The sequence below is a fragment of the Symphalangus syndactylus genome, chromosome 2 (genome assembly GCF_028878055.3).
Source record: "Symphalangus syndactylus isolate Jambi chromosome 2, NHGRI_mSymSyn1-v2.1_pri, whole genome shotgun sequence".
Lineage (NCBI taxonomy): Eukaryota > Metazoa > Chordata > Mammalia > Primates > Hylobatidae > Symphalangus > Symphalangus syndactylus.
This window is the reverse complement of record NC_072424.2, coordinates 71,093,022-71,111,451: the sequence shown is the minus strand read 5'-3', so window position 1 is coordinate 71,111,451 and position 18,430 is coordinate 71,093,022. Positions and strand designations below refer to the sequence as shown.

At 32.4% G+C, this 18,430-nt stretch overlaps 1 protein-coding gene across 7 annotated transcripts in view; it reads left to right on the top strand.

The window, feature by feature from the left end:
• EPHA7 (EPH receptor A7) overlaps positions 1–17,818 on the top strand; it is a 183,017-nt gene extending 165,199 nt beyond the window's left edge. For 6 of the 7 annotated variants that reach the window (XM_055258985.2, XM_055258976.2, XM_055258972.2 and 3 more), the window contains 6 exons: positions 506–567; positions 1,720–1,929; positions 2,947–3,096; positions 10,859–11,052; positions 12,375–12,530; positions 14,298–17,818. In XM_055258985.2, the coding sequence (XP_055114960.1) occupies positions 506–567; positions 1,720–1,929; positions 2,947–3,096; positions 10,859–11,052; positions 12,375–12,530; positions 14,298–14,412 (887 nt within the window). In that variant the 3' untranslated portion in view covers positions 14,413–17,818. Of the gene's footprint in view, positions 1–505; positions 568–1,719; positions 1,982–2,946; positions 3,097–10,858; positions 11,053–12,374; positions 12,531–14,297 lie in introns of all 7 variants that reach the window. The other variant, XM_055258951.2, reaches the window with a different exon arrangement.
• Positions 17,819–18,430: the final 612 nt, after the last annotated feature.

Sequence of the window (18,430 nt, the reverse complement as noted above, 5' to 3'; positions counted from 1 at the left end):
AAAACAAATTATGAAATATGTTGCATAGTCTAAAAGAATGTGTTTTCTTGGTATGTAACTAATCAAAAAATTCTTCCTTTATGTTATCACCTCAAGGGAAAAGAAAGCAGAAAAAAAATGAATGCAAGATTAGAGTTGAAGAATAACTCTGATAGATGGAATAACTGATAAATGTTTTTATTTCTCTTCAAGAGACATAATAATTATACAATATAGTCTTTACATTTTACATAAAGTGTAATTTTCTCTGAGTTTTACTCACAAAGCAGGAGTCAGAAGAACACAGTGACTTTTATTTATATGGTTTAATTTTATGAATCATGACCATCTTCCAAGCAGACATATAGGGACTTTTTGAGCTCAGCAGCAACAATAAAAGAAATGCTTGTACTTCTCACACTCACTCTTTCAAAAGAGCACCATGTGTTTTATTGGGGGATGAGAAAGGAAATAACCCTACAGTTGAGGTTATGACTTCTGAAACTTTTTTTTTTTTTAATTTTAGGGAAACCAGTCATGATTGTAATAGAGTTCATGGAAAATGGAGCCCTAGATGCATTTCTCAGGGTAAGTACCGAAGTGATCTACTTATTCTAAATATACTATGCTTGCTACCAATATAATTTTATGAACTTTCTTTGCCATGTAAAGTGAGAGCCTTGTAAAATAGTAAGAGGTTAGAAGATTGTCTTCGAAAGTCAGATTAATAATCAGAGTTTAAGACTAGATTAAACTAGAATATTTTGAGCATTTAAGTGATACAATGTGGTCAAGAAGTTATTTCTGTTAATATTATTACCTGAGGTATGGAGGATGCCTGAAGCCCTGTAATTTGAATTCATGTTATAAAACATTTTTTCAGATGGCAAAGAAAAAATAATCTAAAGAAAAAGAGAACATGTAAAGTTATTTAATATGATCTAGAATCATATTTAACTCAGGCGTATAAACAGTCATAGGATTTAGACAAACTTTTATTGCTGCATCATCATGATATAAGTATCAACTAGAAAAATAATCCACTCAGACTAGCATACTTCATCCAGCATGTTTCTATTCAGCTGGAGTACTTTTTTGGTTAAAATGGGTTAGAAGTGGCCAGTCTGGTTGCAAACAGTTCTCAATCCCATTTGCTAGTACATCTGTCCTAGAGAATCCTTGTTACAAGTAATGCTCCTATCAGTAGCAAAACTAAGAAAAAATGAAATGGAAACAAAGTAGCCACTACAATCACTTTCTACATTTTAGTTTCTCTTCATTTTGACTCAAATATTTCCTCCCTTTCTCTTTTTTAGCATTTAGAGGAAAATAAACCTTATTATATGTATATTAATTTATTTATATACTTTTATATTATTTAGACTTTTTGGCATGTGGGGGAAACACTTAGCTATTGGGGGTAATTTTTTAGATATTCTATTTCCAAACTTAAAAATTAGCATATACTTTTAGACTTGTGCAATCTCAAACTGTTACTAGTTCATTTTAAAATATCAAATTAGTATAAATAACTAAATGATTACCAAAATTCTCTTATTTGGCTGTCAGCTAAATGAGGATGTTATGTTTTTTTCCACAGGTATCCATGTTATATAAAAAATTAATTAACAATTCCTATTATGCAATAGCAAATTACTAGCATGCAGATATTTTTCATGGTGATTTTTGTCCCTTTTAAAGTATGCAGTTAACTGGGCTTTTATTTTTGTCTTCCTGCAGAAACATGATGGGCAATTTACAGTCATTCAGTTAGTAGGAATGCTGAGAGGAATTGCTGCTGGAATGAGATATTTGGCTGATATGGGATATGTTCACAGGGACCTTGCAGCTCGCAATATTCTTGTCAACAGCAATCTCGTTTGTAAAGTGTCAGATTTTGGCCTGTCCCGAGTTATAGAGGATGATCCAGAAGCTGTCTATACAACTACTGTAAGAAAAAGTCATTTACTGCACTTCTTCATATTCTTAAGATTTTTCTACCATGAAAGCAGGACCTAATAATGTAAAACTAAACAGGAGAAATGAAGCAAATTGAGCTAAGCATTTTGAGGTTGCTTTTTTTGTTTTTTGTTTTTTCTGGAAGAATCATTGTTTGTACAATATATATATAGGCTAAGAAGGAAAGTGTTGATAACATGACTACCTTATATTGGGAGAGTCATAGAATATAGTTACATACAAAAACATCTAGTTACTAGCACTCATATTTGTAGAAAACTGTAATCACATTTTAAATAAAGATTTAAAAGAGTATTAACTATGCTAATCCTTATAACCTTTGTAAGATTGGAAAAAAAGAAAATATGTGAGAATTTATTTAAATTATCCATATTTTATTTCATTTTCATAGTAACTTTGCCTAGTTTGTCTTTGTTGTGGCTGTTGTTGTTGTTGTTGAGATGGAGTTTTGTTCTTGTTGTCCAGGCTGGAGTGCAATGGCACAATCTTGGCTCACTGCAGCCTCCGCCTCCTGGGTTCAAGCAATGCTCCTGCCTCAGCCTTCCAAGTAGCTAGGATAACAGGCGCCCACCACCACACATGGATAATTTTTTTGTATTTTTAGTAGAGACGGGTTTTCACCATGTTTGCCAGGCTGATCTTGAACTCCTGGCCTCAGGTGATCCACCCACCTCGGCCTCCCAAAGTGCTGGGATTACAGATGTGAGCCACAGCGCCCAGCCTGTCATTGTTTGTTCAATATATTCTTGCCCTAACACCACACAAATCTCAATCAATTGAGTTGCCTTGTAAACTTGAAATGACAAAACTTGTAATGGTATTCTAAAAATCAGATAAATAACTTTAAATACACATAGAGATTCAAGATGGGTAGACCTGATGCTGCTGAACTACCAACCAAAAATGCACATATGTATTTATGGTATTGCCATAAATAATATATAAGTTGTTATACATATTTAAAATGTTCGTTTCTTTTTATAACAGGGTGGAAAAATTCCAGTAAGGTGGACAGCACCCGAAGCCATCCAGTACCGGAAATTCACATCAGCCAGTGATGTATGGAGCTATGGAATAGTCATGTGGGAAGTTATGTCTTATGGAGAAAGACCTTATTGGGACATGTCAAATCAAGATGTAGGTGTTTACATTCATTTAAACAAAAAGGATTGAATGCGTTAATAGCCAGTATTACTGGAACATGTAGGTAATGAGAACATGTAGGTTCTCATTAAGAACATGCTTTTAAATAATTATAAAAATACAGTTTTCCACAATTACTACCACACTAATTACCATAAATTAGTGGTTCTACTAATTTTATTATTTTGGCTTTCATTTTGAATAATCACTTTCTCTTTTTATAATATAAATTATATGGACACAAAATAGAAGCTTACTAATGATATTTCCTCCTTGATAAAGATAATGTTTCCACACTGCACAGCTGGAGTAGGAGCATCACATGAGTAAAAGAATCATTTGTTAAGAGGAGGGAAGGAAGTTTGGTTGTGCTTTGTCTTTGAAACTTATCTTTTAGTGTTCTAAGAAAATTCTTTAAATTATCTACTGTTGGTTGGTTTAACTAAGCTTTAGTTTCATGGGACAATCTAGATTTTATGATCAATATTAGTAAAGGTTTCATAGTGATATTTTAGAATGTAATCACAATAAGACTATCTTTGGAAATTCCTTTTAAAAGTATATTTATTAAATGTACATACCCTGTTGCCATGAGGACATGCTAAAATATAAAACATACTGTTTTCCGTTGAGAAAAGAAACTGATGGTAGTCCATGTGAGGGTATACATCTCACACCAAGAGACCTCTTATTAAACAATATAGCAAAAGTGCAAAAAAAAAGTTGCTTTTATTAGGTTGAGTTTGTTAAAATGGCCATTTTGTAGGCCAGGAGCACCTATAGTTCAACCTACTGAAATATGAGTGAAAATTAGATAAATGTAGAGCCAGTATGAAATCTAGGAAGATATCCAGGATTGTACTGAAAACCTGGTGGATACCTTGGTTCAGAGCTGATGAGCCAATTCTCTAAGGATGCACACTGGAAAGTTGAGAGGTTAAGGTTTAGAGGTGTATGAAGACTGATCAAATGGACTCACTTTTCTATAACAGAGATGCAGTACACTTGTAATTAGAAATGAAGATGTAGGTTTGGACAAATTGATGAAGGAGTTTTCGAAGGAGTCTGGAAATGATACTAATGCAAATTCTTGGAGTGTGGAGTAAAAAAATAAGTAGTGCTTAAGGAAAATCTACATTGCCATTTAGAACAAGGATGTGACTAGCAAACTGGTTTGGAGAAAGCTTGAGGTATTATAAACATAAATAGCAATAGAAGCTGACTACTACAGTTACGTTTGAGTTTTTTTAAAAAGAGATCATGCAAATTGTTATATTAAATCAGTAACTTTGATTTGAACTGTAGAATTGCCCATATCAAGTTGCTATGGGTCTTAAAACTTACAGTAGTTATTTTTAGACAACTAACATTTAAGACTGTTTTATATGTTGTTGATAAGGTTATTGTTGATACTTTCCCTACAAAATTTTTCATTAACTGAGAAGTCCCCAGTCTGAAAAGAGGAAGATTATAAATCAGTCATATCTATTGATATTTTGAATTGGATGATGACATAAAACTTTTTCATTTGCTTTTTGTTTTGTTTTTGTTTTTCAAAGATAAAAGTCTAAATGATGAGTCTGTTTGGCAGAGGCAAAGTTGTTAGTATTTGACAGGTCTCAGTGTCAAAGATTTCATGGACTGTCAAAATTTGGACAAACAAATCCTTAGGGCAGAGAAAGAGAAATATTTTCATTCCCTAGACACTCAGTGGAGTTTCATTTCTTTTGACACCTTCCTTCTGTATTGGATTCAAACATAAAGGGACTGACAGGACTGACAAATTCAGAGTTCACTTAACTTCCAAAAACAAATAAGGGAAATGGTTAAGAAAAAAATTAATATCTCCAATTTTAAATTTTAAAATGTGTTAAGTATTGTTTTTTGTTTTTCTTAAAAATGAACATCATGAATATAGCCTTACTATACCAAGGATTAATATTTTATTAGTCAAATGACATAATTAGTCTATTGTGCAGTTTAGTTCTCACCTAAAATAATTGGCACATTCTTTAAGTTTTTTATTTAGAAGGTCTAAAATAATTAATAAATTTGGACACAGGTTTGTTTAGCAGTGAGAGATTACCTAGATAGGTCAGTTTGTACAGCGAAATTGATATTCATATCCCTATTAGATAATATTCATTATTTTATAATTATGTCAGTAGAGTGCTATTTGAACAATTATGTGTTTAATTTTCAATATGCAAATGGAGAAAAATTGGATAATTTAGGATAATGATTTCCATTCTGGGATAAAATTTTCTAGATAATAGCTTTTTTCTAGGAATCTGTCGTAGGAGTTCATAGAGAGACTTAGATCTATGAACCCCTGTGAACCCCTGATACATGTGGAAACTGCTGTGTATGTGTGAATATATTATTTTTTTTTCTGGGAAGGTTGCCTTCATCAGATTTTCAGATGTATTCATTGTCTTTTAATTAGCCTAGATGGATTTATCAAGTGAACCAATTAACTCTACATTATTAAAATTTAGTTGCTAGGAATTTGTCAGGGATTTTAGAAAGCCCTCAAATTTTAAATGCCTCAGATTTTAAAAGATTTTTCACAAGACACAAGAAAACAAGATGTACAGTGATGGTTACATTTCTAAGCAAGTCCACACAGTTCCAGGCTGAATGCTGGATAAGGTGAGGTTTTTGTAACCTGAAGAGACACAAAAGGGTGGTGTAGAAGCTAATGAGTGAGAAAGTTCTGGACTATCTGAACAGTTTGTGTAACTCTGGACAAGGCAATGAACAAGAAAAACCTAGGGAAAACTAATAAACGTATACATGACCAGACTTATACTCAAATAGGTTATCCCTTAGTTAACCCTTGAATGGGCACTGATTTGTATTTTCATGTGTCTATTATTTTCTTAAGTTTTAACTACAATGGAAACAGTCGGATTCAGTTACTTGCAATTAAAACCAAGAGGTTAAGCTTTCCAAATAAATTTCCAACTTTCATTCTTCTAAGAAATCTGCAAACATTTAGCTCTTTCCATTAATGACTTTTCAAAGAAAAATCTTCATGTATGTAAATGTAGTCAAATACAAGAAATACTGTGGAAATTGAAAATATCCTTTTGGTTTCCACTGCAGCTATCTTTTAATTGAATTTATATCTTGATTGATCCAAATCAAATTTTTACCCTCAAATTATGAAATTTTGAAGTTTTTTACTATGTAGATTTTTTTTTCTTCTAGGAGTATTTTTCTTACATTAGTATTTTAATGTATTGTAATATAAGAAAAAATACTACTAGCATAAAAAGAATAAAATCTATATAGTAAATTAAGTATCTTAATAGTTAACATAAGAAAAAAGTATTTTTAAAAAATAACGTAAGAAAGTATTTTTTTCTTATATAAAGCTAGGCCAGTAAATTGTTAATTTTCCTAGTAGGTAGATATTAGGTTGTTAAAAACTTTAAGCTTTTTTAAAGATAGGAGACATAAAGATAATTCCTTAAAGCCATATAAGAAAAGTCATTTAAGAGCTTGGAAAATACAATACACTCATAAGTAAATGTATTCTCCGCTAAATTGTGAGACCTCATTTTTCCTTTTAAAAGTCATCACTGATTTATGACTTTATATTTTTTCATGTTAATGTAGAAGCAAAACTATGATGTTGTTTTATGTAAAACTTTGCCATAGTCTCATAAGTGAAGTCCAACATATTTAATTGCATAAAATGTGGGTCATGTTATTGTGAGGTTAATGAAATAGAAAATTAGTATTGAGCAGAGGATAGAAGCCAATCATGTCATATGCCATTTTGAGTTATTACAGGCTCATTAATGGGGTCTTATTGTGTTCCTTTTTCTCTTAATTACAATGGTCATACTGTAATAATATGGAAACACTTCTCAGTAAGTAACTTTTGTTTTTATTTCTAAGTATTGCTTTACAGCATTTGCCAAAGAAGTGGTCCCTGTTGTGTCCCAGAAATCTTTTTTAAAATTACATTTACCCAAATCACTTCTGGTTCCTCTGGGAACTATTTAGATATAGTATTTGTTATGAATGAATTTTATTAGGATACTAAGGCAAATACAAGGAGTTTCTAGTAATTTCACAAGAATATGTTTCAGATTAATTCAGTGAACCAATTACACAATCCTCTAAGAAGTGGAGGGCCAGCCATCTTACCTCTGTGCATTGTTTTTCCAAGTATATCTAACTATTTGAAGAACGTACCTATTTTTTCATTGGAAAAATAATGCCATTCTTAACAGTATGGGCTCTGGTCTGATGGCCTAAGTCAAATTCTGTCTTTTCTACTAACAGCTACCTGATACTGACTGGCCCTCTCTATTTTTTCCTGTGCGCCACACATTCTTTATCTCTAGAATCAGTATAATAATGATACTTAAACCTAATAAGGATTTTGTAAGAATCAAATAATTCAAGTTTAAAACCATGCCAATCATATAATAAGCACTTAATAAATATTAACAATGATTATTAGTTGCATATTTAACAAGAAAATTGTTTTACTGCTAGGCTAATAAATGAAAACTGCAGAACCTCAAAGTTGAGTTTTTGCCTAAATTAACTCCTATTGGCTGGTTTTGTTTCAAAGGGTGTATCTTGGATTATGCCAAACTGCTCTATAAGGTCGAAGAGTTCCCAGCAAGTACCTTAAGTGTTCATGGCCATGGGGATGTGACTATTTATGAGATTATTTAAGTTCCAATATCTCTTACTTTAAATGTTATATATTGTTGTTATTCCTTTATAAATGTATAAACCATTATATCTTTGAATATAGCTAGGAGTTTCACTTTGAAGTGAGATCAGTGTTGTTTCTCTACAATAACAAAAGGAATCATTAAATTTCTGTAATGCAGTAGGACAACTACAGAGGTTCATTAACTCACGTTTTAAATAATCATTTAATGGTCCTGTGTTCAGTGCTACAAAAACTTAAGAATATATTGTGTTGAAAGCTAAAGAATCAATTTTAAGTGTTATTGTGAAAGTTTGGAGTGCTATTGAAAAGTATTATGTCAAGAGGGCATGATAAGATTTAGATTTACATTTTAAAACATTATTTGGAGGGAAAGAAAAAAGGAAAGATCACTCGACTTACATTGTTCCTTTCAGGAAACCTAAAGATAAGCTATAAGCAGGGAAATAGGTTAGAAGGTGGTGAGAAATAATGAGGACTGAATTAATGTTATGAGCATTAGAATGCAGTCATGTCAAATCAGAAATAGACTGTATGTGTTTAAATAGAAGCAGCCTCAAATACAAAAAGCCACTCATTTTCCAATGAAAAAAAATACCCCCAATTGCTTATTGTGTGGTCATTTTGAATATATAAAATTTCAGAAGTTATTAATTTATTCCCAGCTTGATCTGCTATTTAAATCATTTAACCCAGCTTTCTAAAAGTAAATTACTTTTACTTTTATTCACATTTTTTAACATAGCATTTTTGAATCCAAGTACAGTGCTATTACTGGAATGTTTTGCAAAACCACTTGAAATTCTTAGCATTTAAAATGTTTTTTAAAAAATATAATGTCTCCTGTACTTACATATTTGTGATCCTTGCAGAGTTACCATTTGTATGTATTTATTTGATGTATAGCTTTTAACAGGGGTATTTTAGAGGAATGTTTACAGTGATATGTACCATTTGTAATTATGGGATCATAAAAGGAAATTTTTGAGTTCTGTCATATGACCTCCATTGCATTTAGCACCAACACTGATTAAGGTCACTTAAGGCCAAGGTGTTTTCTCCATAGTTGTTGTTCAAAATAAAGTACTTAAAGAAACACCTCAGTGTGAAACTTTGTAAAGACTTAACTATGGGATAATTACTCCATCACTTCAGGGAGATGTGTATATAGAGAGATATATATAAATGTAGATATAGATATGGAAAAATACTTTTTCTAGTATTTGAGCATATGTTGTATTTGAGAAGTAGAAAATCATCAGAAAGTGGTGACTAATTGTGTATATAAGAGGATGTGAGGCAGGAGGATCAGGATGTGAGGCCCTGGAGTTCAAGGCTGCAGTGAGCTGTGATCGTGCCACTGCACTCCTGGATGACAGAGCCTGGATGACAGATCAAGACTCTGTTTTTTTGTTATTGTTTGTTTGTTTGTTTGTTTTTAAAGAGAGAGAGAGAGAATGAAAGAATCTGGGACAGTTTTCAGCTTTCTGACTGGGACTAGAAGAGCCGTTAGTTGAAATAGTAAAAGATTGGGAAGAGAGGTGATAAATTCAATTTTAAATATATACAGTGGAAGTACCTATGGACAGTTCAGATGAAGAGTTTAATAAACTGATAGAAATACAAACTAGTGATTAGGAGAGAGTTTGGTCTTAAGTTTTATACTTATATAAATTTTCAAAAATTACTATAACTAAGTCCATCTATTTACTTTTTAAACTTTAAATTAGAGTTAGAGATTTTTCTTAAAGAAAAAAGTAGACTTTTTTTTCCCTTATACAAAAGAATTTTTTTTCAAATATTGTTGATGTCAAGTACTGTACTCATTACGTCCTATCCTACAACCTTTTATATTTTAAGGTGCTATTTTCGAGTGTAGCATGCATCTTAAGGATGTGTTTCCCTAAAAATATTAAGGCCATCAACATTTCTTAAAGCCAGCTTTTTGTTTGCCTACTTTTAGCCTTATTTTCTTTGAAAATTCAAAGATTTTTTTTTCCTCAGAAGGTCATTTTTTGTTACATTTCTACCATTATATCAGTCAGTGTCAAAGGATTTGTTCTTCCCCGTCGAATACTATTTTAGTGTTCTCCAATCCCTTCTTATTTCTGCTGTTTGTCTTCTTGTTCTCTTCCCTTTGCTGCTCAGATTTGGAACATTTTCAAATTTTTAAGATATATTTTTGCCTTTCATATAAATAAAAAACCCAAGTCTGAATGATAATTTTTCTGATTGCCACATACAAATGTTTATAGGGGCCTATTTTTCATTAACATTCAAAGCTTCACATAAACAGTTTTTTAGGCTATTAGATATAAATAGGCAGTGGAATGCTGATAAAACATAATAATAAAAACCAGCTCTCTGACTGGGAAAGCCCTGATTTGTACCCTTTCCCTATTTCCTGCTGTAACCCTTCCCCCCACGCTGATTTCAATCTGCCAGTGTGAGGTAAGGGAACTTGGAGTAGGGAAGGGATGCAGTCGCCACTCATAAACCAGTACAACCTCACTCCTGTCTTACAACTACTGTCTTATAACACTAACAATAAGCTTCATATTATTTAAAAGACTCAAGTGCTTGGTAATATTTTCTATTATAGTACATTCATATTATTTTGCTACCCTGTTTAAAAGTGAATCATTTTGGCTCATTCTGGGTAACTCAAATTCCTTTTACAACTTGCAGAATTATTAAATGTATGGGCACATATGTATACTCACAAATATATACAAGTTAAGATAGTTCCATAACATGTTCCCTTTTGAAAGCCTCTGGGATGATGTTAAAACTGTTTCCATCTATTGTACCCTGGATGAACTTAATTGCTGTTCCCTATTGCTGAATTAACTAGGAAATGTCATCATATCCTGCACTTCACGCACTGCTTAATAACATGCTTAATATTCATGGAAATTTTGGGAAAAAAGTAAGTCTTCTGTGAAGCATTGTGCCTCATTCTTATCTGGATAAATCATTTTGCCTACCGGGAAATTTGTTTTATTATAATTGAACCTAAACCAGTAATATTTGTAATGTCCTTTTGGCTATTAGGTTATAAAAGCAATAGAAGAAGGTTATCGTTTACCAGCACCCATGGACTGCCCAGCTGGCCTTCACCAGCTAATGTTGGATTGTTGGCAAAAGGAGCGTGCTGAAAGGCCAAAATTTGAACAGATAGTTGGAATTCTAGACAAAATGATTCGAAACCCAAATAGTCTGAAAACTCCCCTGGGAACTTGTAGTAGGTAAGAAATGCCTAAGGGAATGGAATCTGGGAGAAATTAAAACAGTAACATAAACCATTTATCTCCTCCACCCCACCACAATGGCAAATGGACTTTTGTGTTGACGTATAAACTCATATTAAATGCATTGCATTTACAGAAGTTTATTTTTTTCTTTTCAGTTAGGCTTACCTTAATTAGTGCTTAAAAAGAATCTATTAGTTATTGTATTTTTTAAACTTATAAGTATCACTAGCTGCTTTTATAAAAAAACTTTATAAACTGGATTTTTGTGATAAGATAGCAGCAGTTCATATTTTCAGATCAATATTATTATTATTACATGGGTTTTTATTACTGTTGTCCTTGTTTTTTGTTATATGCTTAGTACTTATTTAATTGTTTTGCTTCAAGTCATTTAATAAATGATTCAGTGATGTTAAAGTTTATAAAAGAAATTCAGGCTAGGCGCGATGGCTCATGCTTGTAATCCCAGCACTTTGGGAGGCTGAAGTAGGTGGATCACGAGGTCAGGAGTTCGAGACCAGCCTGGCCAACACTGTGAAACCCTGTTTCTACTAAAAATACAAAAATTAGCTGGACATGGTGGCAGGCACCTGTAATCCCAGCTACTTGGGAGGCTGAGGCAGGAGAATCACTTGAACCCGAGAGGCAGATGTGGCAGTGAGCTGAGATCACGCCACTGCACTCCAGCCTGGGCGACAGAGCGAGACTCCATCTCCGAAAAAAAATTCAATACATGATTAAAGAGGTATAATCATTAAAAAGAGTCCATTCATCCTTTGTATTTGGCTTGCTTGATTGTAATGCATGTTAATAGTTATTCAGCCTCAGACGCCAGGTAAGAATGATGCTCTGGTTTACATTGGTAGTAAGTTAGGCACCTGTGGAGGTGTTCTAACTCCCCAGGCATTCACAAGAATGCCATCAGCAAAGGAGATGCACAATATCTCTACAGCACCCTTGTGGCCTGAACAGGTTAGAACACAGCCATATGTGCATCATTTGCTCCCAATTACTTTTGGAAAAGCAAATGAACAATTATTTACTGATTCCAAATATTGTTGGCTGTACTTTTAAAAACATATGGAAGACAAAACCGGGTGGTCATCATATCTAAATAAAATGTAATTTTAGGAGTTTGTAGTTACTGGCATCCTGGATGCTTTAGGTTTTTATTAGCATATTGATGTATTTTTTTATTATGTACACCAATTAAAACATCTAATTTTGTTCTTTATACCTTAATTTTATATGAGCCAAAACATTCTTTCTTTGGTAGTTCATGATAATATTCGCTTTTCTGCTTCATTTTTATCTAGGCCAATAAGCCCTCTTCTGGATCAAAACACTCCTGATTTCACTACCTTTTGTTCAGTTGGAGAATGGCTACAAGCTATTAAGATGGAAAGATATAAAGATAACTTCACAGCAGCTGGCTACAATTCCCTTGAATCAGTAGCCAGGATGACTATTGAGTAAGCTTAAACTCTTAAAATTGTATTTAAGGGTTTACTAGATACAATCTACACTTTATACATTAGGTTATCTTCTTTATATTGAAAGAATTTGAATCCCAAAATCAAGAAAAAAAAGTACTTCTTTAACAAGTTCTTACTGTGTACCAGGTATTATACTAAATAGACCTTTAAACATATTACCTTTTTAACCTTCACAACAATAATTGTATTAAGTCTATAGTTTTACGTTGTTGCCAACAAGGCTAAAGTTCAGAAAATTTAAATATTTCCCCTAAGCCAAGTTAACTGGTAAGTAATAACTAATATGGCTCCAGAGCTGGTGTTCTAAACACCATCCAGTGAGGCTTCCTCTGTAGTTAACCTCTGTATTACTTAGATTCCTATTCACTGGGGAAACTTTCTCCATTGCAAAGGAGGATTTCTTTCACCATGTTTGTGTTGAACTTAAATAATCTCAAAACTTTATACTCAATGCTGAGATGCATTAGAATGTCCAATATGATTATTTCTGAAGAGATCAAAAGAAGCTTAATTCAGTTAACCATAGCTTAAAAGTAAGAGTTCAACTTACTTTTTGGAAGATGTATGATTGATCAACTCCTTTTTTTTTTTTTAATCTGAAAAAAAAATGACCTGATAAAACAACTTCTGAAATTTCTATGAACTTGAAGTTAAAAGAACTCACTTTTCCTGTCTGGCTCCATCACTAATTATGGATTCCTGGACAATTTAAAAATCTCTGAACCTCAGTTGACTTGGCTGCAGCATGACTTTCATGGGTGACATAGTTCCTCTTAGTCAATGTGTTTGAAAATGGAAAACAATAATCAAGGTTCCATTTGTGAGATCCTATATTGTACTGTCATCGTTTTCCCAATGAGATGAAGACCAGCAATCAAATATTATTTTCTGTTATATGCCAGGAAATGTCATGTACATGGATTTAAGTGTGTGCATGCTATTTTGTTCAGTTTTCTTCTAGTCACTATGTGGGCATTTTTACACTTGGGTCCCCAAAGCAATCTGTACCCCTGAAAAACCATGTTTCTCAGTCACTGCCATGAAAAACTACAGTGCTATAGTTTTGCAATATTTTAGCTTCTTGTAAAAACATCAGCTCATTGTATCTGGCTATTAGGAAAGACAAAACACAAACAGATCCAATTCTTAATTCAAATTTAAGCTATTAAACATAGATGCTGTACATTTTAAAAGATAGTTTTTATAACATATAATGAAATGATTGAACTGACTGAAGTAAGTATATAACCAATAATATGCCCAGAATTACCACATGTTAATTAAATACAGTATAAAACTTGACATGGTCATTGATGATTTCCAATTTTTCTACTAGATCCCACCAACTGTTTTCATTATCCTTTATCCAGCTTTTTCCAGTTTGAAATTTCTAAATCCCTATTAGGTTCAAGAATACAACATTTCAAATAACATTTCCGAACCTTTCCTTAAGTTAATAATAGTTTTAAGAATTTAATAATTTCTTATGTAAAATTTCAAATCATTTTAAAAGTGAATTGAGAGTAAATTGAGAACCTGAGCAGTTAGGTTTTTACAAAGGAGAATGTTGATGTAGGTTTTGCAATTCTGATCTGCTGCAGGGGTGTGATCATAATACCCAAGAACACTAACATAAGATATATTTGGCTAAGATAACGTATTTAATTAAACAGTTGATGACAGTTTAGTGCCACATTTATTCTTTGTAAGGTACCTAATAAAAAGTGCATTTGTCTTTTTCAGGGATGTGATGAGTTTAGGGATCACACTGGTTGGTCATCAAAAGAAAATCATGAGCAGCATTCAGACTATGAGAGCACAAATGCTACATTTACATGGAACTGGCATTCAAGTGTGATATGCATTTCTCCCTTTTAAGGGAGATTACAGACTACAAGAGAATAGTACTGGCCTTCAGTATATGCATAGAATGCTGCTAGAAGACAATTGATGTCCTGGATCCTTCCAACAGTGAAGAGAAGATTTAAGAAGCACCTATAGACTTGAACTCCTAAGTGCCACCAGAATATATAAAAAGGGAATTTAGGATCCACCATCGGTGGCCAGGAAAATAGCAGTGACAATAAACAAAGTACTACCTGAAAAACATCCAAACACCTTGAGCTCTCTAACCTCCTTTTTGTCTTATAGACTTTTTAAAATGTACATAAAGAATTTAAGAAAGAATATATTTGTCAAATAAAATCATGATCTTATTGTTAAAATCAATGAAATATTTTCCTTAAATATGTGATTTCAGACTATTCCTTTTTAAAATCATTTGTGTTTATTCTTCATAAGGACTTTGTTTTAGAAAGCTGTTTATAGCTTTGGACCTTTTTAGTGTTAAATCTGTAACACATTACTACACTGGGTACCTTTGAAAGAATCTCAAATTTCAAAAGAAATAGCATGATTGAAGATACATCTGTGTCAGAACATTGGTATCCTTTTTGTGCCATTTTATTCTGTTTAATCAATGCTGTTTTGATATTGTTTGCTAATTGGCAGGTAGTCAAGAAAATGCAAGTTGCCAAGAGCTCTGATATTTTTTAAAAAGAAATTTTTTGTAAAGATCAGACAACACACTATCTTTTCAATGAAAAAAGCAATAATGATCCATACATACTATAAGGCACTTTTAACAGATTGTTTATAGAGTGATTTTACTAGAAAGAATTTAATAAACTCGAAGTTTAGGTTTATGAGTATATAAACAAATGAGGCACTTCATCTGAAGAATGTTGGTGAAGGCAAGTCTCTGAAAGCAGAACTATCCAGTGTTATCTAAAATTTAATCTGAGCACATCAAGATTTTTTCAGTCTCGTGACATTAGGAAATTTAGGATAAATAGTTGACACATATTTTATATCCTCTTCTGTTGAATGCAGTCCAAACATGAAAAGAAATAATTGTTTTATATTATAACTGAAGCATGATAAAGGGGCAGTTCACAATTTTCACCATTTAAACACAAATTTGCTGCACAGAATATCACCATTGCAGTTCAAAACAAAACAAAACAAAAAGTCTTTTGTTTGTGAACACTGATGCAAGAAACTTGTTAAATGAAAGGACTCTTTACCCTAGAAGGAAGAGGTGAAGGATCTGGCTTGTTTTTAAAGCTTTATTTATTAAACCATATTATTTGATTACTGTGTTAGAATTTCATAAGCAATAATTAAATGTGTCTTTATAGATATTGCAGGAATGTATACATATTGTGAGTAATGCTTTCAAAAGTTATGAAAATCATGAACTACCCCAGAATTGAACTGTTGTACTTCCAAAGAGAATTGGGCTGTTTATAATGATTTTAATAGAGAAAGATCCCAGGGATCGGTCATAATTGGTCTTGTTTGATAATGTGGGCATCCACAAACAAACAAACAACAGAAACAAAATCTGTAAATGTTCCTTTGTAAAACTTGTAAATTTTATTTATACTGTCTTGTTTTGTACACACATTTCTCTGTAGTGGGCTCTGAATACATTGAAAATGCACTATATTTTTCTATTTTACTTGCAGAGCATCACAAAAGAACAGGTATTTTCAGTGCTACATAATGTGTTTTCCCACATTTAGGACCAAAGATGGCTATAGAAAAACTCAAATGGATTGCTTCCCAAACCCCTCCCCACCCTTTTTTTTGGTTTTAAATCACTGTACAGTGTTATTTGATATTTTAATTTATTTTTGATTGACTAGAAAAATCATTTTGATTTCACTAAAATGTTTTTTTGTCCCTAAGGAAAAGTAATCTGTAAAAATAATTTTAATTAGCATAATACAGTCACCTAGATACTTCCATTTGTAATCTTTGTAATAGACTGTAAATATATTTTTGGAACTATAACACAATGTGCTTGAGGGTTATTTTTCAGTGTCTGCAGTGTATACAAGTGTTTATACTAAGTACAGCACTTTACAATTCTAATCAGTAGCATTGGCCTTTGTGAGAATGAGTGAAAGAGTTTGAGTGAGTGTTCTTAATTCCTTTTGGATTCTAGACTCACTAATAATGAAGTTCTTTTCTTGTTCATAGCTTAAGGTGCTTATTTTTTCTATTAAAATTAAATTAACAAAAGCCATTCTAGAAATAGAAGACATAGTATGGTACATGCAAACGGTGTCTTTCCTGCTTTTTTCTAGCACTAGATTTATAGTTGAGTAGTCTTTCTTGAGTAGAAGGGCAGAATAAAAGTTTTTTTGAGTTTTTTTCAAAAATAACTTTTTCCTTCAGCAATATACCTCATCTGCCTTAAATTTTTTACAGCTCTTTACAGGGAAAGGGGAGAAGGGATGGGAAAGACACACAGCACAATAGGAAGTGTATGATTACATCACTATCTCGTTTGTAAGTTTCTTTTCCTAATCAACATTATGATTTTGAAATACATGTATGTGAAACAAATATTAAGAGAAAAAGAATTAACATTGTAATGCTGATTGTAATACTCTCTTCCAGAAAGAGATGAGATGGTATAATGATAAGAATGTACAACTTGCACCTTGAAATCTTTTTTTTTTTTTAAATAAATTAGTGCTCAGGGGAGGAAAAGTAGAGAAAGTGAACGTCAAAAATAGAATTCCAAAATTATAAAAATGCAAAAGGAAATGGCCTCCTTGCTTTAATAGAGCCACCTTTTTTAGAACGCTGTCCTCACACTTGACCTGTGTTTTGCATTCAGTACTGAAATAAAAGTAACTTGTTCTACATTTGAATCTAACATTTTCTCAGCAATTGATCTGGGCCTTGTTTACTAGAACTGGTGGTTTATGCTTGTCAGAGCACTCTTAGTTGAATCATATTGTATACTTATGTAATCTACATTAGCTAGTACTGTTTAGGACTATATTTTAATTGCTCTTCTTATCCGTGTTTTTAAGACAATTAAAATGGTGTGATTCACCTCTCTTTTTTATTTAGGTAATGCTGATATTCTCCCTTTTGTTTCTTGAGTAGCCTAGAACTATGCTACTCACTGATGTGCATGTTCAAATAAATTACTGATGTGTATTTTTTTTGCTATATGTGGAGAAATCATGGGGAACTCGGGGCGAGATGTGCTTTTTGTTGGTTGAATTTGTCCCTCCTTGCCTAAGAAATACTACAGGGGTCATCCTTTTATAAGGACAAACTGCTTTTGAACAGTGTCTTCAATGTATCAAGCACAAATAACTCTTTCTTCAACACGAATCATAAGTCTCTTTTTACCAGCTTAAAATAATAAACAAGTCTATTAGACAATGTAAAGAAAATCCTGTCTCCAATCATTGGTGAATTCCTTTATATCCCTTACACGTTCTTTATTTTCCTATACAATATTACAAGAAGAGATAAAGTTTTATTGAAATAGTTGAGTGGACCAATCAGAATATGAAGAAAAATGAATATCCATTACTTCCTTTTGTTCTCTTGCACACTAACCTAATTCCACTCTAATTATTACAGAATAACAAGATTATGTCTTCAAAGAGCCATACTGCCAAACAGTTATAATCTTTCTTGCTCCTTCCTGAAACTACTGCATGATACTAACAATAATATTTGCATGAGAAAGGAAATATTTTGTCATTGGACGTTCACATATATTTTAAACGTCTGATATAATAAATGAACTTAGATATTTTTTCATTCAGGTTACTAGATCATGCAAATGTTAAATCCAAAACAAAAGGAAAAAGTGATAAATCTGGTTGAATGATTGAGTTATTTGACATAGAAAGTGACTCAGTGCTCATTCTAACTTGCACCTGAAATGATGAAAACTAAGCACTCCCTATTTTAAAACATCACCCTCTTAAATTCCCCTGAAAAATGAGAATAATAGGCAAATGTCAGATGAGGCGCTATTGCTAGCTATCATACCT